General features: G+C 41.3%; 1 protein-coding gene across 1 annotated transcript in view; it reads left to right on the top strand.

Annotated features, from left to right (window-relative positions):
* The window catches only part of VGLL1 (vestigial like family member 1), a 63,368-nt gene extending 40,665 nt beyond the window's left edge, over positions 1 to 22,703 (top strand). Inside the window, exons 3-4 of the mRNA XM_077490423.1 lie at positions 8,779 to 9,180; positions 22,381 to 22,703. Coding sequence (XP_077346549.1) covers positions 8,779 to 9,180; positions 22,381 to 22,454 — 476 coding nt within the window. The 3' untranslated portion in view covers positions 22,455 to 22,703. The remainder of the gene's footprint in view (positions 1 to 8,778; positions 9,181 to 22,380) is intronic.
* The last annotated feature ends 3,575 nt before the right edge of the window (positions 22,704 to 26,278 follow it).

Below are 26,278 nucleotides of genomic sequence, written 5' to 3'. Positions count from 1 at the left end.
ACGATGAAAAGCTCTCATCAGTCTTTTGCTGGCCGAAATTCCGATCGTGTGTACGCGGCATAAGGCAATTAAACAAAAATAGACACTTGAAACCTAAACTTCAACTGCCGTTATTCTTTAAAATGCTTGTAGAGCTATTAGAAAATAATAACACATACAACTAATGATTTGATTATTCTGTTCACATTTTCAGTAGTGGGATGGGGTAGAAAGAAATACATAATTGCTTTCACAGAATGCTAACAACATACATATTGTTCACATAGGAGATTGTACATTTGTTTAGACCATTTGTTAAGTCAAAGTGTTGAATAAAGCCCTAGAGCAGGTTTGTTGGGTAATTGCCTCACTATTGTGTGGGTAACAGCTGGGGCTGTATAATTATTTGATATAAATACATAATAAATAGGCATTGCATACATAAAGGATGTCTTTCACACTGTGTTTTGTATATTTTTATTTCATACCTTATTAAAACATAAGCAAAGGCAACAATAAAATAATATATATAAAGGGGTAGATGGAGTAAGGGGGCCATGAAACAAATCAAGTTAGAAAGGAGGTATCTTATGGAAAGAAATAAGGTGGTGATTGGCCTGGTATCATCTACTCCTGTATAGTGCCTCGCGACTGATGGGCATATACAGTAATAGATGACATGAGCAAAGATATATTCAATAGACAAATATTTAGTGGACAGGTAAGCTAGTAAAGGCTCTAAAGATAGATTGGAGTCATTTGTGAGTATATGTCCTGATGTCTATGAGAGTCAACAGTCGGATTGCTGGTGTTGTTGTTGGTGTGCCATGCGCGTGTTGTTTTTGTGTCATGTGGTACCATACTGTGTTTTTAAATGCATCAATCATTTCCCTAGTTTTTTTAAGGGGGAGGTTTGTGTTTTAAAAAAGGAGTTCAAGTACCCAAACATTTCTAAGGATGGGGGTGTTTGAGTTTAGTAGCATCAGCATTGTCAAGTATCATTAGTTTATGTACCACTTGGGTTAAAATGTGACAAGTGAAAGGCGTAGGCAATAACCGTTTTTGCATTTTTTGGCTGTCAGTATACAAAGGTGTTCAAGATTGATTGGGGGGTTATTGGATTCAGAATGGGAGTGTGCAATAGAAGTAAAGTGAAAATAGGCTAGGTTGGGGGTTAATTCACTATATCCACCTAAATGATTAGCCAATAATCTGAACATCTGCTATAATAAGGCTGCTATATAAGGACATATCCAGAGCAGAAGGTCCAGATTACTATTTTGTCTATTTATCAATGTAGGCCTCTATTGGTGTTCTTGAAAGCATAGTATTTTTTATATATGACTTTAATATAGGCTTCCATCTTAGGCCTTGTACACACGGTTGGAGAATCCGTTGGAATGTGTCCTATCGGACCGTGTCGTCGGATAATCCGACTGTGTGTGGTATGCATCGGACTGATTCCGTCGGAATATCCGTCAGACCCAATTTTCCAACATGTTGGAAATATTTCCCGACCAACTGGGCCGGTCGGACATTCTCCGATCATGTGTAGCGAATTTTGATTGGACCAAGTGCCACGCATGCTCAGATCAAATTCCTACATCAAAGCTATTGGCTACTAGCCTGAATGTAGTCCCATCATAACGAAATTACGTCATCACGTTCTGAAAGATTGGATTTTTCGACAACTTAGTCTGACCATGTGTATGCAACAGTTTCGGACAAGATCCGACGGACAAAATCCGACGGAGAAAATCCGACGGATTTGGTTGTCGAAATCTCCGACCGTGTGTATAGGGGCTTAGAGAAAAAAATAAGCATTGGTCTGGTAGATATGGTTATATAGGAATGTGCGTGGGGTAGCAACATCTTCAACAAAAATTGTCTAGAAATCAGTGGCCATGTAATCAGGGCTAGGCAAAATTCAACCCCTACTTCAGAGTTAAAAAGTAGAATGAAAAAAGACTTTAAAGTGGATATAAACCCTCATATATACCCAGTGAAGCGAACAGCCTCAGATAATACACAGGGATGAAAAAAATCTCCCTACATAAGTTTTACATCTGTATCTGCTGTCTGCACCTTTATAAACTGTTTAGAAAGTGCATGTCCTGTTAGATTTTTACTTCCTCATTCATCTGTAGGAGTGGATTATTGCTTTACACTGAGACAGCTCATTGGATGACCCCTCCCCACAGATACAAAGGCTGCCTGTGAATAGTTTAGCAGTCTGCTAATGTATTTATAGAAACCTCCCCCGACACACACTTCAGGATCCTGTCTCGGAGAGCTTGTCAAAAGTTTTCAGGCTGATAACAGAAAAATGGAGCAGGGCAAAGCTACGGGACTCGGTGCTTTGAAGAGAGATAACAAAACACTGCAGATAGTTGTGCCCAGCTCAAATTGCATGAATTAATTTCATTAATATAAGCACAAAAAAAAAATGACAACCACATCCTTGGAATTACATTTGATAATCCCAGAGTGGTCTAATTAATGTGATATTCCTTCAGTGTTAAAACAACTAAACCATATCTATGTGAAAAGCCCAGCAATGTTATGATATTTGAAGAGTGTACATTTTTAAAACTAATACCACCCAAACATTTCTGAGACCTACGGCATACACTTAAAAACTCAATTTTCCATCTTCCTAAAAATGTTACTAGCAAAATTAGCTGGCCTTGTAGGCTCCCTATAGGTTTCTATAGTGTGACACCTAGTGGAAGCAGAAGGAAGCACCTGCCTGAATGTCACTGGAAGGGGATTTGACCCACTTGTTATCAGTGGATTAACATAAAACAAGCATCAAATTATTTACTCCACGCAGACAAATCATATCTCTTCATACTGAATTTTACATATGTAAGGTAAAATACCCCTGTGAACAGCTTGTCATTCCAACTCCTATCCTGAATACTCTGCCCAATAACAGTGATGCAAAATATATGCAGCTTCATTGGCAGTAATATGACTTCTCTGAAACTAACATGCAATTTAAAGTTTTATAACAGATCCCTGAAAAAAGAACATTATAAAGTATTTTTTATGAACAAACTCAGTGTTTTTTTTTTTTATAGTCAACCAATTAGATTCAAACATTTCCATACAAATATAATAAACTATTATCTGGACACTCCGAAATGTGTCTTTGGAACAAATGTTTTTGGTTTATAAAATGATGCTATGCTATTAGCTACTGCTCATAGCCTTATTAGCTTGGTAATTCTGTATTAATCCGTGACAAATAAATATGCAGTCAAATTTAACTATAATTCGCAGAAAATCTCAAGCATTTGCAAGTGTTGGTATAGATGTGCATAAGGGCATCCCTACAGTGTGAACTTGTCGCGGTTAGCAGGTCTCACGATCCATTAGTGAGGCTTGTTAGCCATAGCACCAAATGTAATGACACATTAACCTGTCAATTAGCATTTATCAGACTCTTTTCTTCTTAGGAGGAATGCTAATTAAATGGGATTCAATAATGACTCCCATTAGACTCCCATGAGAGCCATTAGTTTGTCCTGATACTTCCTAATTGGAGTTTTTTAACTGAAACCTCCAGGCAATAGCATCTGTGATCAGGGCTGTATTTAAAGTGATTGTAAGGGCTCGTTTTTTTTTCTTAAATAACAAACATATCATACTTACCTCCACTGTGCAGCTCGTTTTGCACAGAGTGGCCCCCAATCATCCATTTCTGGGGTCCCTCGGCAGCTCTTACGGCTCTTCCCCGCATCAGAAACCCCCCTAGGAGAAGTGCGCTCCTGGGGGGTTACCTTGCAGGCGCACTCCCGAGTCCAGCATTAGCATCCACAGACATGAATGCCGGACTCAGCCCCACCCCCCGATGCCCGTGTCATTGGATTTGATTGACAGCAGTGGGAGTCAATGCGCTGCTATCAATCTATCCAATCAAGAGCCAGGACCCCGTGGAGAGAGGGACAGCATGTCCCTGCCAAGGAAAATATGGGGAATAGGTAAGTAAAACGGGGGGCTACAGGGCCGGTCACTGCCAGGTGTTTTTTCACCTTATTGCATAGGATGGAATAAGGTGAAACAAGGGTTTACAACCCCTTTAACATAATGGTACTCATCGTTCAGAGCCTAGGGCAGCAAAGTTAGAGTTGGCAATAGGGATGAGCCTGCGGTTTTAGTCGAACGTAAGTTCGACTCAAACATAGGTTAGTTTGCGAGTAAACAAACACCCTAACATATGGGGTGTTTGCGACACATTCGAGAACCACAGAATGCCCCATAATGCACTGTGAGATCGCAGTCCATTGACGTCTGATGATTGGCCAAAGCATGCACCTGACATGCATGCTTTGGCCAATCACAGTGCACTCTGCTGCGAGAGCCATAATTGGCCAAAGGCAGGGTGCCTTTGGCCAATCATGGCTCAGGGGGACAAGTCCACTCCCCACACTATATAAGGCTGCCTACATAGCGGCCGTGTATAGTGTGTGGACGGAGATAGATTGAGCTATATTAAGCAGGCAGGTTAGTTAGCAGCATGCAGGCAGTGTATTTCATATATATATATATATATATATACATACATATACTCTGCATTTCGTGTAGACTAGATATTCAGTCTCTCTTGCAGATTAGTATATATATATTTTTAAGAAATGGCGTGGATGTCCCCCCCAAAATCCATACAAGGCCCTTTAGGTCTGGTATGCATTTTAAGGGGAACCCTGCACCAACATTTAAAAAAAATTACGTGGGGGCCAAAATTCATATCAGTCCCTTTATCCGAGCCTGCAACCTGGCAGGTCAGGATGGGGGGGACAAGCGAATGCCCCCCTCCTGAACCATACTAGGCCATACCAGGCCAGGTCCCCCCTAAGGGCCTCATCCCCACAGCCCTTGCCCAATGGTTGTGGGGGTCTGCAGGTTGGGCTTTTATCAGGATCTAGAATCCCCCTTTAACAAGGGGGCCCCCAGATCCTGGCCCCCCACCCTATGTGACTGGGTTTCGGGTACATTGGACCCCTACTCATTCACCAAAAAAGTGTCAAAAATGTAAAAACGGCAGGAGAAAACTCCATTATTAAAAAAATAAGTGTCCCACTATGTCCATCCATCTTCAATCACTCATGTGATGCCAGAGGGGACGGGGTCACCCATTTATGTCACTGGGTGGCCCCGCCCTGTGCCTATATAACAGCTGTCAAAGCCAAGAGACATCAGTCGGCGGGACTTTTTTCTTTTTAATATCCTAACCTGCTAGGGTGCATGCCTGGATAAGGGTCTGGTATGGATTTAGGGGGGGGGGGGGTCAGGCCATTTTTTTATTTTTATTTTGGTGTGGTGTTCCCCTGGCCTGGGGGGGGGCACGCACACCATTTTTTTCAATGGTTTTTCATCTATATTGCTTGGACAATACATTACAGTCTTGTGCAATTTTGAATGACATTTTTTCCTTTAGAAATGTAATTTTGCTGTGGGACTGTAATAAACATCAGAAAGATGCGCTACTTTACAGGCAGACCAAGCTGAACCCCCAGGCACGATATTTAAAGGAATATTTCATTTTTACTGTTTAACTTTGGCATTATTAAAATCACTGCTCCTGAACAAATAGCAGTTTTTAAAAGTTTTTTCCATTGATACATGTCTCCTGGGGCAGTACCCGGGTCCCCATACACTTCTTATGGCAATAGCTTGCATATAAGCCTTTAAATTAACACTTTTGATTTTTTATGTTCGTATCCCATAAACCTTAACGGTGTTCGCCATGTTCACACAAATTTTTTTGCCTGTTCGCATGTGCCAGTTTAGCCTTTAATTATGAAATTAAGGCTAAATATAGAGAACTGTACATGGAAACAATTAAACATCTCTCTACTGCCTCTTGTTTCATGGTCTATACAGTTATAGCATATAAAGCAGATCACAATGGCACATTCAAGCACTTGTTGTTCCTAAGATAATGAGATGATGGAGCTTCTACCACGGCATCCTCTTTTAGGTGTTTGTAGGGCAGCATGATAGCTAAATACGGCCTTGTCTGTGGCATCTATGTCAACAGCAATATCCTTCAAGTGACACTGTCATAAGAGTACAGGGACTGTCATTGCTGTCTCTTTCTGAAAATGCTACTTGCCTGGCTGTCTCTGACTTAAGTACTTTTAAGTCACAGATTGGATTAAAGCATGCCTTGAATGAGTTGCAGTGTTTCTTATTTCTATACTTGTTCTGGGGGGAAGTCAAAATATCAGAACCCATGAGAAGTGGCTTGCCTGAGCATTTAAAATATGACAAATAAGCACACTAGTACTTTATAATTCTTCTTTTCTTTCAAAAAGAAAAGGCAAATGTGCTTCAGAAGTTCCAGCATCATTGGCTGCATAATTGTTCCAGTTCAATAACTCGCTGGGAATCACAGCCCCAGAAGTTGCACCTTTAAAAACAACCTAGCAAGGACAGCTCCCATTTGTTACCCCTGGCTTACTGCAAACAACGCACTCTCCATGTGACTGAATTGTTGATCTGATTGGCTCTGCATTTCCAAGGACATGCCACTAGATCCCTGGTGCCCAACTTGTGGCCATTTGGTATATGTTTTGCAGCCCTCTGACCTCAGCAGGCTGTATTGGGAATGTTGATTAGGGTAATAGCATTGATCTCTACTAGCCTCATGTAACATGTTCTCAGTTTAGTATTGTTTTCTGTAGCATATCCCTGGCCAAAAATGTAGCCACACTCTCTGACCCTCATTTCCTCTATTAGTTCTGCAGTTTCGGACAGTCCTCTCAAGCATTACATAATACATTATTAAACATTATGTGCCGTGATGATTTAGTGATGTCAGAGGCCACACTTGAGGTCCTCTTTAGCTCATAAGTTGACAGCCACTGCACTAGATAAGAGAATATGCAGATCAATTACTTTCAGCAGTAGTGTCTTGGTGTTGGTGAACTAGTGTTTTGGCATAGGACTATGAGGATATGTTGGTACTACTCCTAGTGCAGAAAAGGGCTCAAGTAGAAGGTTGTTGTTTTCCTTTGTTTGAATTGCGTTTGAAACACACATCAAATGTGGGTCAGCAAATTCCTATTGACTTCAATAGAGCAGTGTTTCTCAACTCCAGTCCTCAAGGCGCCCCAACAGGTCTTGTTTTCAGGATTTCCTTCAGATGAAACGGCTGTGGTAATTACTAAGGCAGAGAAACTGATGCAATCACCTGTGCAAAATAATGGAAAGCCTAAAAACATGACCTGTTGGGGCGCCTTGAGGACTGGAGTTGAGAAACACTGTAATAGAGCAGTGTAATTAAAGCTCAGAGGTTGCATTTGATCTGCTTTGTGTTGTGTTTCTTTGGGTGCAGCATGTCCTTTAGAGGTGTATTTGAACTGCAGGCAAAACAGGGCAAACTCAGCCTTTTCTTGCCATATGCTGTTTTCCATTTGAGCATATGCATTCGAGTGGCATTCAAATGGAAATGCCCAACTACAGGAGCCCTATAAGCCATATACTGCAGGATGGGATTGTTTAATGTTAAGGTTCAGTTAGAAAGTTAGATTTGTTTAAAGTAAAGTCAATGGGTAGGGGAATTAGCAATGGTTACAATTCAGGTAAGGATTATACCAGTTTGGTTAGCGAGGTCATCCATCACATATAAGGACCAAAAGAGATTGTCAGAGAGACTGAAGGGAGAATCTCCAAGTATGATTTTTCCAGGAAAAATCAATATTTACATGTAAACTCAGCTGCCTAAATCTCTGGATTTAGGGATCATTCTGATATGCAGCCTTCACTGAAGGCAGCCTTTCCTTTTCCGTTTTTCATCATCTATTCATTTGTAATTGACAAGTATTTAGAATTGTTTCATTTCAGGATTGTATTCAAGGGTTAGTCTATATGTTAGGGTTATGGTGGTAAGGCATTATATGAAGTTAGGTTAGCAGGGTTAAAAAAAAGCCCCAGTCCCCCCCCCAAAAAAATTTCCACTTTAAGTACAACATATAGTGATTTCTATTTGCTTCCTGTGTAAAAATCCAGCACTATGCTCCCAGCAGAGAAAAACAATGTACAGTGCAAATCAGTATGCATGATACAGTAATAAAAATATAAAACAGCAATCATGTAAAAATGTGAAAGTTAAACTAAGAGGGTCTATGTAGAAACATTTGCATTGCAAATGTGTCACTAATTCACATAGGCACACCAAATTTTCACCATAATATGCCTATAAGTTTATTGCCTAGAATTGTCAGTGCCATCAGGTGGCGATATTTTTCATGAAACCTTAATCAAGAAAAATATTGTATTCATTCCACTAGATGGTGCTGACCATCCTAGGAAATAAACATACTATACAAATTACAGTAAAGATTTGTTTCACCTGTGCAAATTGACACATTCACACAGAAAAATGTATATACATAGGCTCTTAAAAGTCACTCAAGTAAACATCACAATAGCAACTCAAAATGTGTACTGACTAAAATGGCATTATTGGAAAGGCTGATAAAATAGATATTAAAACTGTTGCAACATAGACTAGGTGTTCTCTTTAAGTCTTTATGCCTGTTACAAATTAGGAGTGTGCACGTATGTAAAATTAAAGAGCAGTCAAATTTTTATATATATTATCATAAAATAAAACACAACAAAGTTTGTTACAAAGATGCTCACATCAAACATTAGTTTCAGATAAACTACATTACTTACTCAGTATGTGTTCCCAATATGCACCGTGGCTTGAAATACACTATAGTATTACCTTTCTGAAATGTTGTTATTTCCACCAATTTGCAGTTTCTGTTCTTGATATTTCAGGCGGTAATGTGCTGATGGAAGATTACACCTGGACAAAGCCCTATCAATCCAACCCTCCTGTTCAGATGACATCTCCTGTATTATCACCACTGGGCTCACCGTCTGAACACTACCCATCCACAGCAGTCTACCAGCAGCACCAGCAGCAGGCTGATCTCTGGCATTTCCACCATTTTGGACCCCCTGCCCATGTTAATTCTGTGTATCACCACCATTCAGTACCAGAATTTCAAATGGTTCCAGGACCTGATGGAAAATGTGGCTCATTTCTTAATCTCCTGCAGCCTGAGAGATATTCGGGTCAGTTGCAGGAGTCAGCATCAAAACCTGATCTCCTCACATCCGCAGCTACTGGGTCTTCTATATCTGAAAATGTGAATCAACGAACTCACACACAAGCAGGTACGTTTCTGTCTTTTAGTGTTAACGTGTCTGTCTGTAAAGTGGGTATATCAGTTGTGGTGCTAGTGTGACACTTTACAACTTTCAATGACTTTGAGGGTGAAATATATGGGGTTGAGTTTCATGATCTCGAGTGAAATTTTAATTGCCGCACTTATTATGGCTATTACAAAAGGAGAGTCTAGGAAGACAAGAGAGCAGAAGAAGCGATGAGCTAATCAGTTTAAAAAAACAGACCATTTGTCCATTCTGACCAGAGCAATTTTTTTTCTTCTTGAAGGCTATGTTCACTTTTTCCAGAAAATAGCCCATGCACTCAAGGGGCTTCAGTAAGTATTAAAAAACTGTGCAGCTTTGAAAAACAATTATTCATTATATTGCCATACTTGTAGGCCATTTTTGTCCCCTAGAAAGTCTGGCCAAAATCTCCTAGTTAGCAATTCCCAGATCCCATCTTGTTGCTAAGACATTAAAACCATTGGATGCTCACTCCCAGCATTACAGGAAGGAAAATCAACAGTTTTCACATCCTAGCAACAAGGCAGGATATGAGAATTGCTAACTGGGACTTTTTTTTTAGCTTCTGGGGGGTGGGGGGGGGGACAAAAGGTCTACATATATGAAAAATAAATGAATGAACATTTAACCACTTCAATACGAGGCACTTATACCCCTTTCCTGCCCAGAACAATTTTCAGCTTTCAGCGCTCCCACATTTTGAATGACAATTACTTAGTCATGCAACCCATATGAAATTTGCATCTTTTTTTTCACACAAATAGAACTTTCTTTTGGTGGTATTTAATCAATAGTGTTTTTTTTATTTTTTGTGCTATAAATTAAAAAAAAACGTAAATTTTGTGAAAAAAATGCCTTTTTCTTTGTTTCTGTCATAAAATTTTACAAATTAGTAATTTTTCTTCATACATTTTGGCCAAAATTTATACTGCTACATATCTTTGGTAAAAATAACAAAATTGGTATATATTATTTGGTCTTTGTGAAAATTATAGCGTCTACAAACTATGGTGCCAATCACTGAAAATTTATCACACCTGATCACACCTGATGTACTGAAGGCCTATCTCATTTCTTGAGATACTAAGGCCTCTTTCACATGGCCAATCCGTTCGGGTCTGCTTGTCAGTTTTTCAGGCGGACCTGAACGGATGCTCCATAGACCTCTATGGAGCGTCGGATGTCAGCGGTGACATGTCCGCTGACATCCGATCCGATCCAAAAAAGTGTGACAGAGGAAAAACCTACTTTTCCATCCTTCTACGGATCGGATTGGCCGATGACAGACTCTGTGGTCCGTTGTCATCCGATCTCCCATAGGGGAGAGCAGCGCTCTGCAAGGTCCATCAGTGTGCAGACACAGACCTGTCATCTTCCTGCTTAGCGGGGATCGACAGAGCAATCCCCACTGAGCAAGCAGATATCCACTGATCCGCCCCATGTGAAAGAGCCCTAACAAGTCAGGAAAGTACAAATACCCCCCAAATTATCCCTTTTTAGAAAGTAGACATTCCAAGGTATTAAGTATCATGGTGAGTTTTTTAAGTTGTAATCTTTTCCCACAATTTCTTAAAAATAAAGATTTTTTTTTTTGTTTTACAAAATTGTGATATTAACAGGTTATTTCTGTCACAGAGAATATGCATACAGCAAATTACACCCCAAAATACATTCTTCTATTCTTCCTGAGTATGGCAATACCACATGTGTGAGGCTTTTCTACAGCCTGGCCACATACAAAGGCCCAACATTGAAGTAGCACCTTCAGGCGTTCTACGCGCATAAATTACACATCTCGTTTCTCAACCACCTATTACACTTTTGAAGGCCTTGGAGCACCAGGACAATGGAATTGCCTACAAAATGACCCAATTTTGGAAAGCAAACACCCAAATGTAAAATCTATGAGGTATAATGAGTCCTTTGAACGATTCATTTTTTTCCAGATGTTTTTGGAAAATGTGGGGAAAAAAATGAAAACACATTTTTTTTACACAAAGTTGTCCATTTATATGATATTTCCAACACATAGCAAATAAATAGCAAAAATTACACCCCAAAATACATTCTGCTACTCCTCCTGAGTATGGGGATACCACATGTGTGAGACTTTTACACAGCTTGGCCACATACAGAGGCCCAAAATCCAAGTAGCACCATCAGGCATTCTAGGAGCATAAATTACATATAAATTCCTGGCAACCTATCATTTTTGAAGGCCCTTCATATTTCTAACACATAGCATGTACATACCAAGAATTACAGTCCAAAATAAATTCTATTGCGGAAAGGGTAAAAAAAAGTATTACCTATGCTTTTAGTAGTGTCCACAGAGGAGAGCACTGGTCCAGGCTGCAGGCAATGATGTGCTTAGCGACAGCAATAGTAATTATCCAGTCAGCAGGCAATATTGTCTATAGTCAGCACAGGGATATTGTCAGCACAGCCAAAGCATTTGTCTATAGAAATTTTCCAGGCAGAGACAGCCAGCATAGCCATAATATTGATCCTGGTACACTGCTCCCTGCAGACACTCATTATTGTACCGCTCTCCAGCCCTTCATAGACATACTGCCTCTTGCTACAGCTAATTATTTGCATAGTTGAGGTAGCAGGCAGGGGTGTGGTCCAATTATGCGGCAGGCAGAGGCATGAAGGCAGTAAGTCAGCAGCAGGCTGAGGGCCGCAATTAGGCAATCAGGTAAGACTTGTGCACAGGGCCACAGGGCTAGGGGCTTAGCCCACCCAAATCTCTATGAAGCCTCTGGACTCCAGACCCTAAACTGGAAATGACAAAACCCAGAGAAAACAAAAAACATTTTTTTCTCCATCCAAAAAAACTATTCTGGAGCCCCTCACATATGTGAGACCCCTGTGTACTACAGTAGCAGGGCAACAGATGAGTCCAAGCATTAGGCAAAAGCATAGTCCATAAAACAGGCCAGGGTCAGTTTATGTACAAGCAGTAGGCAGAAGTTGTCATTGATAAAACAGGCCAGGGTCACTTCATATGGAAGAAGTCCAAACGGTAGGCAGAGACATAGTCAAAAAACAGGCCAGGGTCAGCACAGATGATGGAAATGGGGAAATAGTTAAAAATATGGGCTAATATTTTAGGGCTGTATGATAAAGTTGGAAGCATTCATCAATGCAAAGGCCAGGTTGGGAGGGACAGTGGGGGCAATGGTAGCTGGTGTCTCGAAATCCTCTTTTGCTGCACACGCAACATTTTTTTGCGGTCTGCAGCCTGCTTCAGATGGTGGAATGTTGTACGGGAAGCGGTGCTCATGAAGTCGGCTAACAGCATCAGAGTGAAGGTTTTCTGGGGGGGTCTTTGTTGATAGATTAGGGACGTGACAACTTCTTCTATGAATTTTAGGAAGGGGGTGGGGCGTAGGCTACATAGGAATTATAAATGGCCAAATGGATGAGATAAATTGCTACCTCCTTGTACCAGAAACGGGACATTTGATCATTGAAATCCACCCCCCCAAGTAGAGATTGTAGTCTTGGACATATGTTGGCTTTTCAATGGGACCTTGTCTTCTTTGAACCTCAATTGTAGTGTCATCATGGATGGTGGGCATCATGTGCACGTTCCTGTTATCCTTCCACCTCAAGGCCAACACCTTGTTGCATCTCAATGTTGCTCTTTCCCCCCTTCGCAGCTTTTTGTTCACTAGAGATTGTGGGAAGCCCTTCCTAATCTTTCTGCAGGTTCCACAGGCCAGATTTCTTGCGATGTATAAGTGTTTGAAAAGGGGCATGCTGGTGTAGAAGTTGTCAAAGTATATGTGATATTCTTTTTTCAGAAGTGGGTATGCCAGGTCCCATACAATTTTTCCAGTTGTGCCCATGTAGGCCGGGGGCTGGAGCTGTGAATTTCTTCCTTCATATATGTTCCGTGACTATCTTACAGAGCTTGTAAAATCTGACTCTGTATATCTGGCCCTTTTGCTATGAATGTATTGCTTTATTCCTAGCCGGCCTGAAAAGGGGAATGGGGACATAGAGTTCTGCAATCGTTGGGAAAGGAAATTTATCAGTGGCCAAATTTTTTTATAACTTTTTGTAATTTGGATGATTGCGGGGAGGGCACTGGGTGTTGTTGCTAAAATGAAGAAATCGCATAATCATCTCATATCGGGACCTGGACAGACAGGCAGAATAAATGGGCATGTGGTGGATGGGGTTGGTGGACCAATAGGCATGTCCTTCAGTTGTAGGACTTTGTGAGGAATTTCCATAGTGTGGAACATTTGTTTTTATTTTTAACTTTTTTTGTCCCTCTTTTTTTACTGTTTTAATTTTGGAATTAAAATATTTCCTTATTTAAATACTACACTATGGGAGCCCATATATAATTTTTTGCATGGAAACCTTATCTATACTGGATATTGGAGAGAGCATGAGGAGAGGAGCACAACTGGTTGATCTGGGCTTGGAGAGAGATCTTTTGCACACCTAATTTGGTCCAGCTGCGGGATATCCTTAAAAAGTCCATAGGATCTGGATACTGGTTGGAAAGGTTGGAGCCTAGCTGCATGATCTATCTTGGGAAACAGTATCGGTACATCAAGCCTATATGCTATGTGAGATAGCCCTGTAGGGGTTATTGGAGCTGGTGAGTGGGGACCCAAGAGGAGGAGCACTTAAAAGTCACCTGGATTTTGTTCCTGTGTTTATCGTCACCAAGCACTTAATTATCACATAAGACTTTGGTTGGATTGATTTTTTGATCTATTTTTTGGACTTGGCACGCAAATTTTTTGGGGTCGTTTTATATCATTTCAACAATTTTTTTATTATTTAATATTTGTTTTATGCCGTGTACGCGATCAGACTATCCGGCGGACAATCTGCCCATGTGTGGGCTCCGGCAGACTTTTTCTTTCCAAAAGTCCGGCGGACTTAGAAAGAAGTTTTGACTCAAAATTGTCCGCCGGACTGCCGGTCGTCTGTGTGCTAGTCCGCCGGACTTTTGAAATGAACGGACTTGTCCAAAACACCTTGTCCCCATGTTGATGAGGACAAGGGCCTCTTCCCGACAACCCTGGCCGTTGTTTGTCGGGGTCTGTGGGCGGCGGGCTTATCGGAATCCGGGAGCAGTGGAGCCCGGCTTTCTTCTTCTTCGCCGCCGCTGTCCGGGGGTCTTCTTCCGACTTCGGGGGTCTTGTCCTCCTCTTTAGTTCTTCTTGCTGGGCCTCTGCTATCTTCTTCCAGCTCTTTTACTAGTGGTCGCCTGGTCTTCTGTTGCCGCCACCTCTTCTTCTGACTTTGGGGGTCTTGTCCCCCTCTTAGGTTCTTGCCGGGCCTCCGCTTTCTTCTTCCAGCTCTTTTACTATCGGTGGCCCGGTCTTCTGTCACCTGGTGATGTCACATGGTGACCCTGCCCCCGTATGATGTCACAGTCCCGGAGGATACTGGGACGGTGACATCATAAGGGGGCGGCGTCACCATGTGACATCACCCGTGACCCCACCCATTGTCCCTATATAAGTCGCTGCACATCGCGTCCCTGTCATTGTGACCAGAGAGAGCGTCGAGTCAACATGAAGAAGGAAGAAGAAGACCGGGCCACCGCTAGTAAAAGAGCTGGAAGAAGAAAGCGGAGGCCTGGCAAGAAGACCCGAAGAGGGGGACAAGACCCCCGAAGTCGGAAGAAGACCCCCGGACGGCAGTGATGATGAAGAAGAAAGCCGGGCTCCTCCGCTAGTAAAAGAGCTAGCAGAAGATAGCGGAGGAGTCCGGCGAGAAGACCCCCCAAGATGGAAGACTACCGGAGATGTGCAATAAATTATTTTAAAAACATGTGTTGTGTTTTTTTCTTTACACTTTTTTCACCAGGTGAATGGGTAGGGGTGCATGGCACCCCAATACTCATTCACATAGGGTGGGGGGTCAGTATCTGGGGGCCCCCTTATTAACGGGGGCTCCCGGATTCCGATAAGCCCCCCGCCCGCAGACCCTGAAACCAACGGCCAGGGTTGTTGTTGTTTTTTTGGCGTAGAGCTTCCCCTTTAAGTCCATACCAGGTGACAGGGCCAGCGAGGTGTCAATCTCGCAAATGGAGGCGGTGACGTTGACCTCCTTCGCTAGTCCCGTCTACCTGGAGCCACGTTCAAAATGAACGGACTTTTCTCTGTGTGTAGGCAAGTCCGTTCATTTCAAAAGTCCGGACTCCCGCCATAGTTCGGCGGTTTGTTGTGTGTGGGCAGGTCCGCTCGTTCGGAAAGTTCGGCGGACCTCCGCTGCAAAGTCCAATCGTGTGTACGCGGCATTACACTTTTGGGACTATTTTTATATATACATTAATTTATTTTTTATATACTTGCATTTTTGGTATTGGACTATCACGGTTTATGTATCACTTTTAAACATTTATTTATATCAAGTTCATATCTATTTGGCAACCTAGTGAGGTTTGCACCAGTGGTATATGCACATTGGTAATTTATTGAGTTTTTTATGTGACAGGTGCACTTTATGGGGTGACTGTGGTGACTGTTGGGTGACAGATGACAATGGGGGGCGATGGGACAAGTTTGGTGTTGGTGCAGATACTACAGAACACAGATCTGTAACTCACTGCTCCTGGCTCTTCTCTCCTCACACTGGAAACGGTGTGTAAGGAGGAAAGAGCCGGTAACAGGTAGTTACTGGCCTGTATTTACATTTAGTGATTGACTGTGAATGGATCACAGCCGATCACGTGGTAAACAGCCGCCCGCCAATGGCTGTTTACCAGCGTCGGTGACGAGCAGTGGTTCCCAGGAACACATTGCCCCCGACGTGCACTTGCCAGCCGAAGACTGCAAAAAAAATGTTGCGTGTGCAGCAAAAGAGGATTTCAAAGAGACACTAGCTACCATTGCCCCCACTGTCCCTCCCAGCCTGGCCTTTGTAAGGTGAGGAGGTACCATCTGTGATCGCCCATGATAACTTGGTAAACAGCCATGCCCAATGGCTGTTCACCCCCATTGGTGACGAGCCGTGTCTCAGTGACATGCTGCCACCGGCAGTACAGGGCTGCACGCACACGCATTCTCTGTTTAAATGGATGGACGTCATATGACGCCCACCCAGAACAAGAGCTGCACCACTCAGCCATCATGTGATGGTGGGCGGGTAGCAAGCGGTTAAAGCGTCACATTATTTAATACCAACAGGGGTCCCTTGGCCGCATAGTATATTTTCTGGAAAAGGTTAATTTAGCTTTTAAAGCCTAATTTCAGCCAAACTGATATTATTTAGTTTTGGACAAAGTAGGGATGAGTTAAAATTTCAGTCAGGATTTTCTTTCTGCCTTTTGTATTTTCATTCTGTTCCATTTTAAACATTTCCCCTTACTGTATATCTTTCTTACAAGAAATACAAGAGTTCAGTTATCAACAGAAAGGCAATCATTGCAATAAATACATGATCAGAACTTTTTTTTATTAATTCTTTTTTTTAAAGTGGGCATCAAGGGTCATCATAAAACATGCCTCTGTTATTATACAGACTTAATGTGTCCGAATACTTAAGCTGGTCATACATTATATAATATCTTGTTTAATTTCCTTTAGATTTACCTTCAACTATGTAGTACAAGGGCCTACCTGATTGCATACAAATTGAAAGTTTGGATTTATGGTTTTAGTAAATCAAAAGGAAAGTTGTACAAGAAAATTATATAATATAAGGCCAGCCTTAGTTTGTCATAATGTAGAATCCAGTATCCAGACACTTGTCAGAGATTTTGACCTGCCCTTACTGTCTATAAATGTGTTTTGGGCTTTTTTCCCTTTGGATAGCTTTTTCATAATTTCCTGTCCTGACAGGAAGTGAGTGCAAATCTCATCAACGGGCACAGAGATGGAAAAAGAAAAACTTCCCCCAAAAGACAGACAGAGGGTCTATCTCTGCCCTGCTCTAACAAATTCCTAAAACATTATTTTTACATTTGTTGGGTTTTAACACCTGAATATATATTTGTGCAATATGCTCAAAGACATACAATTTATGATTCATTATTGCTTAGTTTTTCACATGATTCTATGTGCATCTTTAAAATGTTGAAAAATGATGTCAGAAAAAGATCAAATGGTCCATTAAGCCTTCCCTTTATCTGCAAAGCATAGATATTTGCTTATCACAAGTGTGTTAATTCAGTTATTTTGTGATGCACAAGCCTCATAAAGTAAACACATCTTCCTTTACCCTCCGCTGAAATCCTTCTTCATTTGTGTTTCACATGTTCCTCTCCTCGGATAGTGCAGCTCACAGTGGAAGTGTTTTAACAACTAAAAGACCCCCGATCCCTCCTTTACACTTCAAAGTATTCAGATCGCCAAAAACTGTGATTCTGAATACTGTATATTTTTTTAAAACCGGTGCCATTGGCAGCCGAGTAAACGGGAAGTGACGTCATGATGTTGCTTCCGTGTTTACTATTAGGAGACTGGAATGAAGCCGCTTCCGGCTTCATTCAAGTTCCTCCCCAGCAGCCGGAGGCGTCGGATCGCTCAATCGGGAGCACCGGTAACAGCGGCGGGAGGCTGCAGGAGGGGGGGACGTCCCCTCCTGCTCCTCCGGCATAACACCCGAGCGGCTTTTAGCCGCTTCGGTTGTTATGGCTGTATAGCCAATCGCCCGCTGTAAAAGACGGTACCGGATGATGCCTGCAGGTGTGGGCATCATCCCGGTATAACCCCCGGAAGCCGAGTACGCACATCTGCGTACGCTCGGCGGGAAGGGGTTAATGTCTAAACCACTGGCAACAAAAGTGAGTACACCTCTAAGTGAAAATGACCGAATTGAACTCAGTGTCATTATTTTGTGTGGGCACCATTATTTTTCAGCACTGCCTGAACCCTCTTGGTCATGGAGTTCACCAGTGCTTCACAGGTTGCCGCTGGAGTCCCCTCCCACTCCTCCATGATGACATCACGGAGCTGGTGGATTTTAGAGACCTTGGGCTCCTCCACCTTCCATTTGAGGATGCCCCACAGATGTTCAATAGGGTTTAGGTCTGGAGACATGCTTCACCAGTCAATCACCTTTACCCTCGGCTTCTTTAGAAAGGCAATGGTCGTCTTGGAGATGTGTTTGGGGTCGTTATCATGTTGGAATACTGCCCTGCGTCCCAGTCTCCGAAGGGAGGAGATCGTGCTTGGCTTCAGTTTGTCACAGTAAATGTTGGCATTCATGGTTCCCTCAATGAACTGTAGCACCTCAGTGCCGCCAGCACTTATGCAGCCCCAAACCATGCTTGACTGTAGGCAAGACACACTTGACTTTTTACTCCTCACCTGGTATTATCGCCACACACGCTTGACAACATCTGAACCAAATAAGTTTATCTTGGTCTCATCAGACCACAGGACATGGTTCAAGTAATCCATGACCTTAGTCTGCTTGTCTTCGGCAAACTGTTTGCAGGCTTTCTTGTGCATCATACTTAGAAGAGGCTTTCTTCTTGGATGGCAGCCATGCAGACCAATTTGATGCAGTATGCAGCGTATTGTTCTGAGCACTGACAGGCTGATCCCCCACGCCTTCAACCTCTGTAGCAGTGTTGGCAACATTCATACGTCTATTTCCCAAAGAAAACCTCTGAATATGACACTGAGCATGTGCACTCATTTCTTTGGTCGACCATGGCAAGGCCTGTTCTGAGTGGAATCTATCCTGTTAAACCACTGTGTGGTCTTGGCCACCATGCTGCAGCTCAGTTTCAGGGTCTTAGCAATCTTTTTTTCATATCCTCAGAGAGTTCTTTGCCATGAGGTGCCATGTTGAACTTCCAGTGCCCAGTATGAGAGAATGAGAGCGATAACACCAAATTTAACACACATTCTCCCCATTTACACCTGAGACCTTGTAACACTAATGAGTCACATGACATTGGGAGGGAAAATGGCTACTTGGGCCAAATGTGGACATTTTCACTTAGGGGCGTACACATTTTTGTTGCCAGCGGTTTAGACATTAATGGCTGTGTGTTGAGTTATTTTGAGGGGACAGCAAATTTACACTGTTATACAAGCTGTACACTCACTACTTTACATTGTAGCAAAGTGTCATTTCTTCAGTGTTGTCACGTGAAAAGATATAATAAAATATTTACAAAAATGTGAGCGATGTACCCACTTTTGTGAGCTACGGTATATACATATATAGTTCTAACCGCTTTAATTTAATGGAAGGCCATAGCTCTACTTTAAATTCAGTTTCTGTTGACTTACTCGCTATATCTACTAGAAGTCTGTTCTAAGCATGAATGTCTAATACTTTAACTTTCATTCTGTTAGGCCATGCTCCCTGTGTTTTTTATCTTAGATTCATAATAAAAGAACCATCTGCCCAAAAGTAAAATCTCAGTTTTCTGTGGACTGACATTTGCTTTTGTAAAGCTTTGCTGAAACTACTTACTATGAGGGCCAAATCAATAGAGAGTAATGCATGTAATATTTTCATTACCATGCTTGATGTGCTAATTTTACAAATGAAAATTATTTGCAGCTCTCTGAAGCTTTTATAGCACAGCGCACTGAACTGCATGCTTTATTTGATGTTATCGATTTTTGTGGTATTTTTTTTTTTTTTATGTAAAAGTCAATTAAGTAAAAAATATTGCTGTCCCATAAAACACCGCTAGCCCTTGGTCTGTCAATAATTGTGTGGATCTATAAAAGTGCCTGCTGAGAGGGAGAAGAATATGGAACTGGTGCAAGAAAAACTTGTGATTTGTGAGGCTTTCAATACACAAACCATTCAATACTATTTAAAAATCATGATTTAGCACTAATGCAGTATTTATATGTATGAATTGAATGCTTTGAATGAAAATTATCGTTTGATACACTAAATAACAGAGTTTAAATAATTCACACAATTTAGTGAATTGACCCTTAAGGGTGGCATCGAATATAATACCACAACGGGACTATATCATAGAAAACAATAAAATAAGAAAAAACTGAAGCAAGAGTTCTGGTTCTACCATTCATTTTATGGAAATAACAAGAATGCTATTTGGCTGCTACAGGCAAAAACCTCAATTATCTTATAGTCTTTTCTCCAATTTTCATACCTATAGACTACTGACACTTTACGAATGCTAGCAAACTGGCTGAAATTAGATTCCCTGCTATTTTAGCCTATTGTATCTGGCAGAATTTCAATGTCAAAGCCAGATCAACTAAGCTTAAAGTGATATTAAACCCCAAAAAAATCTCGTTTTTAATATACTGCAGCTTATGAATTCTTATATATATATATGTGACTGCATTGGTTTTCTAAGTCTGTTGTTTCTCAACGTCCCTTAACAGACCCAGCTGTCCAGTAAAAGTAGCAATTAGAGGGTTGAGACAAACTATTCAACACTGAAAGGTGTGCTTACAATGCTTGTATTAATTTATTTTAAAAACTGTTGCTGTAACTTCCTAAAATGTACAGTATGATACCCCCAATATATCATTCTGATATGTGTCTGTTCCCTGTGTAGTCAGTTTTCCTTGAAGGGGTGGGAGGTCAGCCTGTCAGTGCTTAGACTGTACGCCGCACACTGCATCAAATTGGTCTGCATGGCTGTCATCCAAGAAGAAAGCCTCTTCCAACTAAGATGCACCAGAAAGCCCGCAAACAGTTTGCTGAAGACAAGCAGACTAAGGTCATGGATTACTTGAACCATGTCCTGGGGTCTGATGATATCAAGATAAACTTATTTGGTTCAGATGGTGTCAAGCATGTGTGGCAGCAACCAAGTGAGGAGTACAAAGAAGTGTGTACAGTCAAGCATGGTGGTGGGAGTGTCATGGTCTGCGGCTGCATGAGTGCTGCCGGCACTGGGGAGCTACAGTTCATTGTGGGGACCATGAATGCCAACATGTACTGTGATATACTGAAGCAGAGCATGATCCCCTCCCTTCAGAGACTGGGCCACAGGGCAGTATTCCAACAATGATAACCCCAAACACACCTCCATGACGACTACTGACTTGCTAAAGAAGCTGAGGGTAAAGGTGATAGACTGGCCAAGCATGTCTCCAGACCTAAACCCTATTGAGCATCTGTGGGGCATCCTCAAATGGAAGGTGGAGGAGTGCAAGGTCTCTAACATTCACCAGCTCCATGATGACGTCATGGAGGAGTGAAAGAGGCTTTAGATTTATGGATGAACGAATGTCCGTTTTTGCTAGTCTCATGTCGAAAGTGAAGAGGTTACTCACAATACGAAAATGTTTGTACGACAGAATACAACGTCAGAAGTGACATAACGGGGTTGATTTACTAAAGGCAAATCCACTCTGCACTACAAGTGCACTTGAAAGTGAACTTGGAAGTGCAGTCGCTGTAAATCTGAGGGGAAGATCTAAAATCAGGGGAAGCTCTGCTGATTTTATCATCCAATCATGTACACGCAAAAATGCTGTTTTTTATTTTCCTGGATTTGCCTTTAGTAAATAAACCCCAATGTGTTGAATAGTTTTATATATATTCTTTCGTTTCTGAGTATGCATAGTCTTGCTCTTGCATTTTTTTTTTCATACGAATACCTTACTAATAAAACGAAAATCGGATGTTGAATTCACATCCAGCTGTCGAAAGCACTGTACCAACGATCCGAAAATCGGCAGACAACTTGTCATACAAATTTTTCCATCCAATTTTGTATCGTGTGTTTACACTACCCTTTACCCAGATTAACAATGTTGATGTCCAAGGTGTCTCCTTTGCTTCTCCATTCAGAATGGAGACACCTCAAGACAGGAAGTATGCTACTGACTAGATTAGCAGGTGAAAATAATGGGATAAAATCCCCCAAAAAACTCAAAAAACTGTCACCATGTTCACTGATTGATGAGCTGCAATATATTATATTTTTGTTTTGGGGTTTAATACTGCTTTAAAGCAACAGGAAGGACATAAAAGTTTCAGAAAACAAGTCTACCTGAAAAAAAGAGAGGAAATACTTAGCTTTTCTACTACCCTCTTCTCTGTTCAGTTAAAACTTATATTACTTTACATAATTATGGCTGAATCTAGTGTTTTACCTGGAGTTTACTCTTTTAACTTTCAGAATCAGATTAAAGATAATAACATTCTTACTGCAGTTTGCTGATCTGTCATAAAAATAAAAGTACAATCTTATATTGCAAATTAGTGTCTGTAATATTATATTTTTCTTCACTTTAGGTCTTCATCCCCAGGATAGAAGAAAGGAGTTTTTCCACGCACAAGAGAGAAGGAAGGATTTATATTTTTATTAAGTACTTATTTCATCTTTGTAAAGCGATAAGAAGTTATTTTCTGGACATTTCTGTAGCATCCGCTGTACATGGCTTTTGTACATCAAAGGACAATTTAATGAGTTGACCTCCACATGAAAACGATGATTGTTTTGTAGATATCTTCTTTAAGGATGAAAAAATTGTATTTCTTTATTTGAGAGACACTTTACTAAGTTTTTACTTTTTGAAGTCATACAAGAGTTGTCATTTGTTATTATTTGGGGGGGGGGGGGGTGGGGGGGTCACGCTATTCATCTGAAATCTGTGGATAGGTTTCATTCTAAAAATTGTTTCTGGTATGTTAATTAAATGTATGTATGTTGGGAGTATTGGCCGAATAGCTCCAGTTCTCAGTAAGAATACTTTGATGTGTCAGACCCAAGGTGATCCTTTAAATAACCTGAAAGCAAGTTTTACTGATTCTACAATCCTATCTCTATAAACATCACATAATCACATTATCAATGCAAATTAAGACAAGTCAATGTGAGAAGGAGCCCTGAAAATTTGACAGTGGAAGTCTCATAAATTACCCATTACCCCAGATGCTACATCCATGTTGTCAGGAACTTATCTGCATAGCATTCATATAACCATACAGTTAGCCATTTGGGGACTAGTCGGGCATTGAGCTTTTTTCTGTGGGTCAGGTCTTACTGACTCATCTTCATGAAAATTCTTCCTTAGTGTTGGTTTCCTTTGGTGTGCATCCTAATTCCCTTGCTGACTCTCACTACTTTTGGCTCCCTCTGATGAGGGCTCCCAAGATTCTACTTCTGTATCTATACATACGCACAAACATTCTCTAATGCCCTAAATTGTGCTTCCCACCTGGAGAGCTTTGGTTGAGCATGTCCACCATGGGTTTCTTTTTTAAGAGTCAATTTTTCCACAATTTTTCCGCTTGTATAACTTGCGGTTGTGTGCCTATGCTCTCTCTAGGATTCAGGTTTAACCAGTGGTGGGTCACAGACTGCTCTCTCTGAACAGCTTCAGGCACAATTTATTGTCAAGTACAACACCTGGAGAACTGGTCTACCTACTAGCCATAGCTTGCCTCTGTGGGTCAATGGGCAGGAGATGAGAGATGAATCTTTGGTTCTTGTATCTGAGCTGTTACCTATACCCTATACATACAGTATATCTTTCCTTGCATATCTGTCCAGGTGAGAAGAAAATATTCTGCAGATTTTATTGAAAAATAGAAGACAAGTTGGCAGCTTTAAACATAAGTATATAATTTAAGTGTTTAATAACAAGTAATTATATATTTGTTGGTGACTTGAAAAGTGCTAACCCTGACAAATAAAAGGGTGTGCGACCTAAAACATTCTATATTTTGAAGAACCTAGGGGTCTAGTTTTAACTTATTTGTTATGCAATTCATTCAGCAAATGCATACCATCCATCCATCTGTATCTGTATTTTATGGCAGGTAATTTCAAAGAGGATATACCCTATGTATAATGCAGTCGTTGATTAGCAAATCTTGTTTGATTTTAAATACAAAAGGCAAATACGGTACTTGTTCTCTCTCTTTTGCTTTGAATGTGGCTGCTGATGGGTGAATCCCCTTTGAAAACAATAGATGAACAGGGTGAATCTCCTTTGAAAATGATAGCGAATGTGGCAAAATAGAGGAATGCCCTGCAGACATTTGCTGTGCGAATCGCACATTGAATCCTTTATAAATAGACCTTTAAGATGAGTGACGTTTTTTGGCTGTTTGTTATTTTTGTGTAATGTTTTTTTTTTTTCTTCTTTCAGCTCTTTTTGTATTATATTGGTAATCTTTATTTTCGAATGTCATTTTAAAAATAGGATTTTTTTTCCTATAATATATTTCTATAATAAGAAAATTTTCATTGGTCATAAGACTATAATACAAAATAAAGAAGTGTTTTCAAATCAGATTTTCAAACTGTGTATATTTTGTGCATTTTTATATTAATATTTGCCTTTGATGCTTTAAAAAGTTAAAATTCCCTTTACCAGTGGTAGATGAGATTCTATCCTATTGGAACCTGCTATCCTGGTAGTCACAGGACAGATGCTATTTCAAGGTTTAGTTTCCAGGTCTAGTTTTATTGGTTGTTGTCTGACTTTTTGAATAATTTGCAAGCCTCCAAAGTTTTGAGTACTTCAAAGCCAATATGATTAGTATAGCACACAGACACATCAATAACCATGCGAAAATCTCACAAAGTGGCAGATAGCAACTGAAAAATAAACTACAGCAGTGCACATAGATGCAGCATACACTGCCCCTCTGCCCACGGTCAGGTGCCGACGGACAATATGCCTGTGCCTGTAAGAAGTTACCCTATTACTGATGTTCTAGCCTCCACTGTCACTCCACCAAACTTTCTCTACAATCAACAACAAGCTCTCCCTACCCAGCCTCTTCCCTCACTAAAGAGTGACAAACCCTGGGGAGAGGCTGTTATTTAGGTCAGAGGGGATGTCATTTTTCCAATGTTTGGTGGTCCTTTGGTGGTCACATGAGTCCCAGAAGCCTTTTTTGGAAACCAAACCAAAAAAGCCACTGTGATGTATTTTCTACTATAAAGTGAAAAGGGGGGGGGGGGGGGTGAGTGAGTGAGCTACTATACAACATGAGGGTTAGTATAGGCAGGGTGCCTACAATACAGTGAAGGTAGTGGGTTTTAGGAGAGGTGCTAACTAAAAAGCAGGGAGGGTCAGAATATGTATAGGTGGGATGGCTACTGTACAGAGGGGGAGAGGTAAGTATTATACAGCAAGGAGGCAGTGAGTATAGTTGAGTGGACCTACTATACAGTAGGGTGATTGAGCAGAAGCAGGATGCTTGTGTTACAGCAGGTTGGGCGAGTACAGGTGGGGTGGGTGCCCGGGATACATGGGGAGGGTAGTGAGTATAGGTAGGGTGCTTATGGGATCCCGTAAATCCTACTACACGGGCCCTTATCAACCACACCCTTGACCCCACACCTGTCCTTGCCCCTAGCCCTGGCTCAAAACAAAATGCAGGTTTGTTGGTGTTTACACATGTGTGTGGGGCCAACGCGTGCGTTCACAATTACTCATAAGCCCGAAGAAGCTGGGGCAGTTTACATTTCTTTTTAATTTTATTTTATTTAAAAAATGTACCTTGTGTCTTTCATTTTTTTTTTTGCTTTCACAAGGGATGAATAACATATTCATCAACATATTCACAAGGGATAATATATCTGCCTTCTGGCCTGCAAAGCATCTGATCAAACCAAGATCAGTTTGATCAGATGCTTGTTCAAGCTGGTGATGGCTTGTTTACATCAGATGTTTTTAAAACAAATAGGAGTGGGGAAGAAATTTACGAAGCTCTATTTTTTTATTTTTTTATTTAATGCAGCAATGAGCTGCAATGCTGGATGGGCCCCGCTATGTAGCTGATAGGGCCAGGCCAGGTACAACAGGGCCGGCTGTACTGCCCTATCAGAAGCCCTGCCCACTGCACATTGTTTGGGGGTGGTAAGTATAGGCAGGGGAGTGAGTAATGGGGGAGTGCCTACTATACAGCAGGAACCAGTAAATATAGAGTTGAAAAGTATGTATGCAGTATGGAGAGCATAGGGTTGAGGGTGGGGTGCCTATTAGATCATAGTAGGTGAATATAAGTGTGGTCTCAAAATTTACAGTGGGGGCAGGGAGTATATGCCGAATGCCTACTATACATAAGGGGCGATGAGTTTAGGTGAGGTGCCTACAATACAGTTTAGGGGATGAATATAGGTGAGGTGCCTACTATACAGTGTGGGGTGGTAAGTATTACTATTACTTTCTGT

The sequence above is a fragment of the Lithobates pipiens genome, unplaced genomic scaffold, assembly GCF_037356315.1.
Source record: "Lithobates pipiens isolate NorthernLeopardFrog02 unplaced genomic scaffold, aLitPip1_a1.2 Scaffold_1, whole genome shotgun sequence".
Lineage (NCBI taxonomy): Eukaryota > Metazoa > Chordata > Amphibia > Anura > Ranidae > Lithobates > Lithobates pipiens.
This window is presented reverse-complemented; position numbering and strand designations above follow the sequence as displayed.